The sequence below is a fragment of the Phocoena phocoena genome, chromosome 2 (assembly GCF_963924675.1).
Source record: "Phocoena phocoena chromosome 2, mPhoPho1.1, whole genome shotgun sequence".
Taxonomy (NCBI): domain Eukaryota; kingdom Metazoa; phylum Chordata; class Mammalia; order Artiodactyla; family Phocoenidae; genus Phocoena; species Phocoena phocoena.
In genome coordinates, this window is record NC_089220.1 from 82,957,895 (window position 1) to 82,970,000 (window position 12,106).

At 35.9% G+C, this 12,106-nt stretch overlaps 1 protein-coding gene across 1 annotated transcript in view; it reads right to left on the minus strand.

The window, feature by feature from the left end:
* Positions 1–12,106, minus strand: part of FSIP1 (fibrous sheath interacting protein 1) — a 201,115-nt gene that overhangs the window by 8,846 nt on the left and 180,163 nt on the right. The window contains exon 10 of the mRNA XM_065872620.1: positions 7,076–7,586. Coding sequence (XP_065728692.1) covers positions 7,076–7,586 — 511 coding nt within the window. The remainder of the gene's footprint in view (positions 1–7,075; positions 7,587–12,106) is intronic.

Consider the following 12,106-nt stretch of genomic DNA (forward strand, 5'->3'; position numbering starts at 1 on the left):
GACCAAACTTTAAAACAAAGCCTATAACAAAAGGGCATTATATAATGATAAAATACAAGAAGAGAATGGTACACTTATTAACATACAGGCACTCAATACAGGAGCACCTAAATATATAAAGCAAATTCTAATAGATATAAATGGGATAAATTGGCAATAATACATTAATAGTAGAAGACTTTAACACCTCACTTACTATAATGGATGTATCATTGAGACATAAAATCAATGAGGCAACAGTGGTCTTATGATACAATAGACCAGTTGGATTTAATAGGTATCTACAGGACAGTACATCCAAAAACAGCAGAATACACATTCTTTTCAAGTGCACATGCTAGGCCACATGCTAGGCCACAAAACAAGTCTCAACACGTTTAAGATGACAGAAAGTGTATCAAGCATTTTTTCTGACCACAACAGTATGAAACTAGATATCAATTACAAAAAGAAAAATGGGAAAAGAACAAACATGTGAAGATTAAACACCATGCTACTAAAAAAACCAATGGGTCAAAAAAACCCCAAAAAAACCCAATGGGTCAATGAAGAAATCAAAGAGGAAATCAGAAAATACCTCAAGACAAATGAACATGGAAACATAACACTCCAAAATCTACAGGATGCAGCAAAAGCATTTCCAAGAGGGAAGTTCATAGAGATACAGGCCTTTATCAAGAAATAAGAAAAATCTCAAATAAACAACATAACCTATCACCTAAAAGAATTAGAAAAAAAAAGAACAAACAAGGCCCAAAGTCAGCAGAAGGAAGGATATAATAAAGGATTTATAAATTGAAGGATTTATTTCAAAGAGGAAATAAATAAAATAGAGACCCCAAAAATAGAAAATATCAATGAAAACAGGAGCTGTTTTCTTTTGTAAAGGTAAACAAAATTGATAAAACTTTAGCTACATTCACCAAGAAGAAAAGAGGAGAGGACCCAAATAAAATAAGAAATAAAAGACAAGAAAAGCAACGGATACCACAGAGATACAAAAAATCAGAATAGAATACTATGACCAATTATATGCCAACAAATTGGACAACCTAGAAGAAATGGACAAATTTCTAGAAACATACAGCCTTCCAAGACTGACTCACAAAGAAACAGACAATTTGAACAAACCTGTCACTAGTAGTGAAATTGAATTTGTAATAAAAAAAACACTTCCCAGCAAACAGAAGTCCAGGACCAGATAGCTTCATGGGTAAATTCTACCAAACATATAAAGAAGAACTAGTACCCATCCTTCTCAAACTATTCCAAAAAATTGAAATGGATGAAACACGCCCAAATTCATGCTACAAGGCCACCATTACCCTGATACCAAAACCAGACAAAGATACTACAAAAAAAGAAAATTACAGGCCAATATCTTTGATAAATATAGATGTAAAAATCCTCAGTGAAATATTATCAAACCAAATCCAACAGTATACAAAAAGGATCATACACCATGATCAAGTAGGATTTATCCCAGGGATTCAAGGATGGTTCAATATCTGCAAATCAATCAATGTGAAACACCACACTAACAAAAGAAAAGATAAAATTACATGATTATCTCAATAGACACAGAAAAAGCACTTGACAAAATTCATCATTCATTCATGAAAAAACTCTCATCCAAGTGGCTCTAGGGGGAACATATCTCAACATAATAAGGGCCATTTATGACAAACACATAGCTAACATCATACTCAACAGAGAAAAGTTAAAAGCCTTTCCTCTAAATTCAAGAACAAGATAAGGTTGCCCACTCTTGAAACTTCTATCTAACATAGTATCGGAAGTACTAGCCACAGCAATCAGACAATAAAAAGAAATAAAAGGCACAGAAATTGAAAGGGGAGAAGTGAAACTGTCACTATTTGCAGATGACATGATACTTTAATATAGAAAACCCTAAAGTCTCTACCCAAAAGCCATTAGAACTAATAAATGAATTCAGCAAGGTAGATGATACAAGATTAATATACAGAAATCTATTGCTTTTCCATACACTAATAATGAACTATCAGAAAAAAAGTTTTCCCTTTTTAAACCAATCTCTTTTAAAATCACATCAAAAAGAATAAAATACCTAGGAATAAATTTAACGAAGGAGGTTGAAGACCTATACTGTGAAAACTATAAAACATTGATAAAGGAAATTGAAGATGATACAAAGAAATGGTAAAATATCCTGTGCTCTTGGATTAGAAGAATTAATATTGTTAAAATGTCCATACTACCCAAAGCAATCTACAGATTTGATGCAATCCCTATCAAAATACCCATGACATTTCACACAACTGGAACAAATAATCCTAAAATTCAGATGGAACAACAAAAGACCCCAAATTGCCAAAGAAATCTTGAGGAAAAAAAGGACAAAGCAGGAGGTACCACCCTCAGACTTCAAACTATACTACAAAGCTACAGTAATCAAAACAGCATGGTACAAAAAACAGGTACATAGATCAACGGAACAGAACAGGGAGCCCAGAAATAAAACCACACACTTATGTTCAATTAACCTATGACCTAGGAGGCAAGAATATACAATGGAGAAAAGACAGTCTCTTCAAGAAGTGGTGCTGGGGAAACTGGGCAGTTACAAGTAAAAGAATGAGATCACAATATTTCCTCACACCATATACAAAAATAAACTCAAAATAGATTAAAGACCTAAACGTAAGACCTGAAACCATAAAATTCCTAGAAGACAACATAGGTATAACATTCTTTGACATAAATTGTAGCAAAAATTTTTTGGACCTTTCTCCAAAGACAAAAGAAATAAAAGCAAAAATAAACAAATTGGACCTAATTAAACTTAAAAGCTTTTGCACAACAAAGGAAACCATCAACAAAACAAAAAGACAACCTATAGAATGGGAGAAAATATTTGCAAATGATATGACTGACGAAAGGTTAATATCAAAAAATACATAACCAGAGCTTCCCTGGTGGCGCAGTGCTTGGGAGTCCACCTGCCCATGCAGGGGACACTTGTTCATGCCCCGGTCCAGGAAGATCCCACATGCCGCAGAGCGGCTGGACCCGTGGGCCATGGCCGCTGAGCCTGCGCGTCCGGAGCCTGTGCTCCGCAGCGGGAGAGGCCACAGCAGTGAGAGGCCCGCGTACCACAAAAAAACACAAACAAAAACAAACAAAAAAATACATAAACAGGTCATACAACTCAACATCAAAAAAAACAAACGATGAGCAGAAGATCTGAATAGACATTTTTCCAAAGACGACATGCAGATGTCTTACAGGCACATGAAAAGATGTTCAACATCACTAATTATCAGAGAAATGCAAATCAAAACAAAATGGGATATCACCTTACACCTGTCAGAACGGCTATCATCAAAAAGCCTACAAATAACAAATGTTGGAGAGGATGTGGAGAAAAGGAAACCCTTGTACACTGTTGATGCGAATGTAAATTGCTGCAGCCATTATGGAAAACAGTACAGAGGTTCCTCAAAAAACTAAAAATAGAACTGCCAAATGACCCAGCAATTCCCTCCTGGGTCTATACCCAGAAAAAATGAAAACACTAATTCGAAGATACAGGTACCCCAATGTTCATAATAGCACTATTTACAATAGCCAAAATATGGAAGCCACCCAAGTGTCCATCAACAGACAAATAGATAAGAAGTGTTATAAATATATATACACAATGGAATATTACACAGCCATAAAAAGTATAAAATTCTGCCATTTGCAGCAATGTGGATGGACCTAGAGAATATTATGCTTGGTGAAATAAGTCAGACAAAGAAAGACAAATATTGTATGATATCACTTACATGTGGAACCTAAAAAATAATACAAATAAATGTATATAGCAAAACAGAAAGTGACTCACAGATATAGAAAAGAAACTAGTGGTTACCAGAGGGGAAAGGGAAGAGGGGAGGGGTAAATTAGGGCTATGGGATTAAGAGATATAAAATACTCTGTATAAAATAGATAAGCAACAAGGATATATTGTATAGCACAAGGAATTGTAGCCATTATCTTGTAATAACTACTAATGGAGTATAATCTGTAAAAATATTGAATCACTATGCTGTACACCTATAACCAATGTAATCTTGTACATCAACTGTATTTCCAAAAAAAAAAACCAAAATGAGGTACTTCACACTAGAAACTTTTAAAACATCTGTGAAGCAAATCCTTATTTTCAATACCACAATTGAAACTGGTCCTCAATGTCACTAGGCTTGGTCCCTTTTGAAGTTTTATCTGACTCTGCCTTTTAGAAGCAGAATTTTAATATTTGTAACAGACTCAGTTCATCAAGGAAAAGAAAACTACATATCAACAATATTTGCTATTTAAAGAGAAAATGATAAATGGTTCTATTTTCTTCCTCTATGCTTACAGAAATCTCAACTGACTCATATTCACACATATCTGTTTCCTGAGAAAGAGAGGGAATATAATGTAACACCTGAACACACTGCAATTTCTCATTACATCTTTAAAGGGCTTTTTGCCAAGAAAACTGGTTTAGCATGTTCATTTTTGATGTTTTGGTGTTCATTTTTGCATAAAGTACATAATGTCCAATTTAGTATTTTAGAATAAACTGATTAGCAAGTTATTTTAATAACTGTAAATGCTGAGGTTAGTAAAAGAAAAACTCCAGCTTCAGATAGGCTGACCTGCTCTCAAAATAATAATGTAGGACCTATTCCTTAAGGTTTATTATGTAATAAACAGAAAGTAAAATTGGTTCATATATTCACATCTATGCCATCTTAAGCCTCCATACTCACAGGGTCATTTTAATCAAACATTAGGATTATCTAGCACCATCAGAGGCATGTTTTCTGAAGTGATAGGTAAGCCACCATAGCTTCTTTCCATTAAGTCACATTAAGTTCTAGTTCATTCCATCTTTCCATGTTCTACTCAGTGACAAATATACATCAGTGTGACTGCCATTCACATGGAAGTAAAGTTATATCTTAGCAAAATGCTGTTCCAAAGCCCTATATACTGACTCCACGGGAATGAGACCTCATAGACAGTAAATCATCATACCCAACTGAGTAAGTCTGATTACAGTAGACAAAGGGGAAATGCAGATACTTTGTTTCTACTAAAAACCTTCTGTCCAAAAAGAAAGAAAGAAAATCTTCTGTCAAAAAAGAAAAGAAAATACAAAAATAAAGAAAGAAAAAGAGTAGAACAAAGTTCTCATGGCGTATTTATTAAATGAAGATCTTGGTGGGAGAAGGCAGACCACACTCATTTAATTGAATTGCATGTTGTAAGTGAACTCTGCTGCTAGGTAAAAACTGTATAGCTTGTGGAATTTTACCACAAGAAAAAAAGAAAAAGGTTCCAAATCTTTATATAGAATGTGAGGCTTGCATAATTCTTAAGCAATACCACCTGCTTTCATTCATAATGCAAAGAATAAATGTGAACCATACTTTCAGTGCATTATTCTAAAACTGGATAATTTAAATTCCTTTATTTATTAAACAGGCACTTGATTTAAGGCAGCACTTTGGACATCATAGAAGATGTAGCAATGAATCAGAAGATAGGACCCCTGTCATCAAAAAGGTTACACAATTCTAAGGGAGAAAAAGTGTGGGTGTGTGTGCCAAATGATGTCAAGAGAGTGTGTGTAAAATGATGTGATCAATACCCTTGGACATTCAGAAGAGAAGTAAGACTTTTAAAAGAGAAGATGAGGGAAGGTTACCTTCAGAGAGGATAGGGTTAGAATTTAACTACTATTGAAGGGATACCTGAACAAGCCTGAGAAGAAAGGGGCCTGAGCAACATGGGAAAGCACTGGGAATCCTGAGCCCAGATCAGTTACAACCTGAGTAACATTTAGGGCACTAGATAGAGATTGATTTCAAAGGGAACTGCAGGTCAGAGTGTGGAGGCCTTGAACAGCAGGCCTGTTCAAGAATTCAGATTTCATTCAATAGGCGGAGGAGAGCCATAGAAGCTTTTTAAGCTGGGAAGTATGTTTATCAAAGTTGTACTTTGGGGGAATTAGTTTAGGTGGTTGACAATGGCAGGAGGAGAGGAGAGACCAGAGGCAGGGAGGCCTGATCAGGTTATCGCATTGGTCCAGTTGTGGTAGGAAGAGCAAGGGAGGGATGGACATGGGAGACACTGCAGGAGCAGAACAAACAAGATTGGAAGATTGGAAGCGGGAAGCAAGAGAGAGAGAAGATTCAATGATGACTCAGATTTGAAGCCTGGGTGGTTGAGGTAACAGAAGTCAAGAGGACAATCTGAGTTGAGAGGGAAGAATGAGGAAATCAGTTTGAGGCCATATCTAGATGGCAGTTAGAAATACAGGGCTGAGGAGTTAGTTCAAAATTAGTAGATTATAGATTTAATAGGTAATAGATATAGATTTAATAGACAATATATTTTAGAGTAATCTACACGAGAGGAAAAGCTGAAGCTATTTAAATAGACTCAACAAATACAACACAGACTATGTTAGACTTCTAACATAAATAAATAATTGAATATTTGTTTATATCAAAAAAACTGCCCATAGTACTTGTATCCTGTACCATTGTACCTGTGTAAGATGCAACACTGGTTCAAAATTAAAATGAAAAACAAAAAACCTGACACTATACAAGTAGCTGGGATGGGAAGTTTGCGTACAGAAACGAACAAAACCACAATGATATATGGCATTTTACAAATTCATTCCTTGGAACAAATTTTCATCACTGAAATTTGGAAGTTAAAATACTAAGCAAATCTACTCAAATTATTTGTATCCATTCAAACTAATTTCTCTTTTCCTCTGAAATCAACATTGTTTTCTGGATAACCATCAAGAATATGTATTAGCTACCATTAAGAATAATGCATTTCATAAGAGTACTAATCTCTATCTTGATATGAACATTAATAAATACATTCATATGTTAGAATGCTCTTAATTGACCCCATTTGTGACTTTCAAGCATACCTCCTTATCTACTGATCCTACTCTACTTTAAACTATACTACCTTTATATTGAAGTGTTTAGTAAGGATTATTTTCAGTGTATTCTCCAAGCCTCACCTGGTCTGGGTTTCTCTGGAGGGCTGAGTTTCAGATGTTGGTCTTCGGATGAAAGGCTCACATTGATGCCACACAGTGGATCATCCAAGAAAGAGGGTCTTTTCAGTCTCCCAATGCCAAGAGTCTTTGACATAAAATAGTCTTTTGTGTCACCAATAACCTTGTCCTCAGAAAGCTGGAGGCATTTCATATTCTTTGCTTCAACGACAAGAGCTTCTGACATAAAATGCCCAGTCGAGGCTTTGGTGAGATAGTAGCCTCTAGATGTTTCACTTTCGGCATTCTCAGGCATATTTGCGTCTTCCACCTCAGTGCTTTTGACCTTTGTTTTTGACCCATCTAGTGACTCAGAGAGAATAGATCTGGAAAGCTGGGGCAACTCAGGTGTTATATCCTCAATGTCTTTCTTTTTTCCTTCTGAAGACAGTCTAATCATGGATTTTTGTTTAAGTGTGCATTCATCCAGAAGACACCTTAACTGTTCCTCAGAGAGAAGTGATGTTGAATCTAACTGGTGAAATAAACCAAAAGTTTTCATAGTCAATTGATTAAGTAAACACATTTAACTTTGGTAAGCTTCCAGTAGTACAGTATAAATGCAAGTAACAGGACATCTTTCACTCAAAACACCCAAATAACAAAACCATTCATATTAAAGTATCCAAAATTGCAGGGGAAATGTACAACATGCCTAGAGAATAAGTTTAGAATCAATCACACATACTAAAATCCAGAGAAAAGTCCCACAACACTGATGGAAATGAACTGCAGCACCAAATTAACCACTAACACTCCCTCTACACATAGAAGTACCTTGAGCTGAAATGAAGATATTAGAAAAGCACCTTTGATTTTATCAGTCTTGGGGCATCAAAACAGGGTAGTAAGTAACCAGCTCTTTGATAAATAGCCAGGAATCCTGCCATAATCTCCAGTAGGTGTTTCTCTGTTCCCACTACTCCTTGGTGTAAACCCTATCACCACCCAATTCCTATATTAGGCAAACAGGGCAGATTCACCTGCCCCTGGGGATTCACCACTCCTATGTCTGTCTACAACTTTCAGTGGACAATACTACCAAAGACAGAAAAGGAAGAGTGAAGGGGTGGTGCATCCTGAGATGTGTAGTTGCTTCAATGTTACAGGCCTAGACAGAGGCCAGGGACATTCCAATAGCAGTGCATTCTGGGAAGAGGATTTGATCATACACATTTAATCTCCGCTTGTAGATGTTATCAGGGCTGATTGTTTCAACCAAGATCTTAAGGATTTAAAAATATTTCTTCTATTCCAGTGATGCTCTCAGGAAATAAATCAAACAGAAGTATAGAGCTATGTTCTATAAGAATTCAACTGAACAGCATGCCACCTGAATTGCAACAATGTCAAAAAGAACGTGATTGAAATATATTGAAAGACACTGAAAAAAATTTCTCCTTCTTTAAAGAATCAGCACTGTCCCTGATTTACATGGTGGATTATCTAGGACAACACTAATCGTCCTTCACAGGGGAATGAATTATCTGAAAACAAGAAATTCCCATAAGAAAACCTAATCATGAATTGTAATCGCCTTAATTTCTACTTCAGTAAATTAAAACAATGCTGTTGGTCTACTTTGTAGGACACAGTAAGAATTAACCAAATATTCTGCATGTATAAAGTATTGGGGCGGAGCTGTTATTAGAACTAGTATATTTAATTCCCCATTACTGTGCAATGCTTCTAATGCAGCTAACAAAAAGTAGTACATTAAACAAATTTTGTATCATGCTTTTAAAAAATATTATGTGTTTTAAAATTATATTTAACTTCCATATATTAAAAACCAGTTTTCATAGTGGCGAGTACCATTATGAGTTTGAGAGTAACAAGAAACTGTCTGGGAATATATTCTTAATAATCATCTGGGATTCAAAATTCAGGTAAATCACCCTAAGGTTAATATGCACGTCAAAAACAATAGGTTGAATTACATATTAGCAAATCCTACTTTTAATCACTAGACATTTCATGCATCCAGATGCATAGGAGCATTCCCTTCACCCTACTATGTAAATGTAGTCAACTAGAAAATGAAGGCAGCCCTTATACGGTACTAGATAACTAAAATATACTTTCAAAATCTGCATATATAAAATTCCTTATAATGAGTAAACCATTCCCTAGGATTTAGAAACCGTCCACTGAGTGTCATCCTCAGCAAACATCCAAACCAAAGGCTTAACATATGAAATTTCCAGACCCTAGAAAAAAATCAGTCCATACTAGAGCAAGAGGGTGAAGGATTATGGAAGGAGGTCTCTGAGAGGGGTGGGGAATAAAAGAGGGGGAGGTGGAAGATGGGTAGATCATCTGATATGTTTGCTCATGTCCCCAAATAATATTGGTAGGATAGATGCTTGGAAGTTCTGAAGACATATTTAGCTAGACACACAGAAATTTAAGTAAAAGGAAAAATAAAGCAATTATGAACTCTGGGGAAAACAGAAAGCTCGTTTTTCAGATAGATAACAGAAAATTAAGCAAAAGAAAATAAGATAATTATTAACTCTATGACAAACAAAAAAGTTGTACAAGAAAGGATACTATAGTATACTACTTGCTTTTGCTGTAAATGATGCTTTCACAGTCATCATAATATAAATAGTGATGACTGGGATAACCAAAAATTGTGATTTAACTATTTTGGAGAAGTGGTAGGAGAGAGAAGGAATGTTTGGAGTAACAATGTGAAACCCTTGGCTATAATTATAGGAAGTCAATATATAATTGATATAACAATACAGTACCATCATATTATTGATATGAAATGTTAGGTCATTGTAAGTTGATATAAAACTGATCAATTAGGAAGGCAAGCTATTAAGAAATAATATAGAGTTAAAGCAGGGGAAACCTTCTAAAGGAATTAAAAGGGGTTGACTCTGGAGAGCAAAACTAAGAAATGGGGAAGAATGGGCAAGGAGCTATCATTTTTGTTTAAAACATTTTAACACAACTATTTATTTTATTACTATAAGAAAAATTAAAATTAACTTAAAATAAAATATAAAAGTGATTTAAATGCATTCAAAAATTTTAAATAAAATTAATTTAAAAATAAATATCTGGGGCTTCCCTGGTGGCACAGTGGTTAAAAATCCACCTGCCAATGCAGGGGACACAGATTTGAGCCCTGGTCCAGGAAGATCCCACATGCCGCAGAGCAACTAAGCCCGTGCGCCACAACAACTGAGCCTGCGCTCTAGAGCCCGTGAGGCACAACTACTGAGCCCGCGTGCTACAACTACTGAAGCCCGTGCGCCTAGAGCCCGTGCTCCACAACAAGAGAAGCCACCACAATGAGAAGCCCACGCACCCCAATGAAGAGTAGACCCCCACTCACCTCAACTAGAGAAAGCCCGCGCACAGCAATGAAGGCCCGATGCAGCCATAAATAAATAAAATTATTTTTAAAAAATAAATAAAAAAATAGAACTCTGGAATATTAAAATGAAATTCCCAACTGGCTATATCTTTGGGCATCAGAAGCAGATCCAGGTTTCATGGAGCCTGAAGTTTATGTAATATTGGAGCAGGGGAGGGTACTTCTTTAAGAAAAAGAATACAAAATTACAAATAGAAAATAGGTATAAAAGTGAGTTTTTCTTCTTTGGAATGTGAAAAAGATCACAAAAAATTAATGGGGGAAACATCAAGTCCATCTCTTACACTATCTCTTTAGGTCATTTACCAGAAATGCTTATGTTTCCTGACTGCAACCTTGCTTCCTCTCCCCACTCAAGGTTCATACAAGAGAGGGCCCCTGAAGCTTAAGCTTCACTGGTTTCACAGTAAATCTTCTGGGTGCTCCAAGATAAAGCGTAACACATTTGAGTCTGTATGTACACAGAAATAAGCTCAACTACAATAACCCCAATCCTCTGGGGGAAGCAGCCCAATGGGAAAGAAAACAAAAGACTAGAACTTGGGCTTCAGTTCAAGCTTTGCCACCTTGTGCGTAGCACCTAAGGGGCCCATTTACTGCAGGTGTGAAATAAGGAATTGAAGAAGATGATCTCTACATTAACTTGTAGCTCTAAAATTGCTTTTTATGAATAACTACTCTAAAATTAAAAATACACATTAGAATAAGCTGTTCTATTGCACCTCAGAATGTCACCTGGGTAGAATTTATGAAAACAATAACAAAAAGAGAACTTTTATTTCTTTAATTTCTTCACAATACCATCTTGAACTCAAACAATAACTAAAAATTCTCTGGTCTCAAAACATTGTAAGTACAAGTAAACCAAGTATATTAAGCTCTCAAATTAAATTAATTTCATTACAGTGTTTCTGGGTGGTAAGACATCAGAACCTTCAACACAAGCCATCTTTCTCATCTTTTGATTCCCTGCAGAGCCTTGCCCACAGTACATGCTCAGTAAATCAGTGTTGTGGAAGGTTGCTGAGTGTTTTGAAATGGCTAAGTACTACATTAATATAAGTTATTTACAAATGCGGAACTGGGCTAAATGGGGCTTATCACAAACAGCTCTAATGACCCTTGATAGGTCCGGGGCCATAACCCACACCTTTCAACCAGATTGCCTTGAAACTCTGAACTAATTAAGCTCCGTATCTCAACGACTGACTCACTGTGCAAGCACAGTCAAGTAACCATCTGTTCAAGTCTTTACCTCAAAGTTTTCGTCTTTCATGCCAGCTCTAATTTTCCAGTATTTCATAAACAAGTTATTATTCATGCTATTCCTGTCATTCGTGAAATTCATCATAGTGCATCTCAGTCTTCATTTTTCCAGACCAGAGCCCAATCTATTTTCTCTCCTTCTATGAAAGCCCCTCTTTTCCCATCCTCATTTAAATAGTCTTTTTATGGATCTTCTTTCTTGTTTTAGCCAAAACACACACACTCTGTAGTCACAGAGTAAATGTATTGGATTTTCTCATCAGGAAAAAACTATAGAACACTTGTGGTGTTAGTTCTCATGCATCTTGCTGGTCTTGTTGGCACCCCAGGTGATG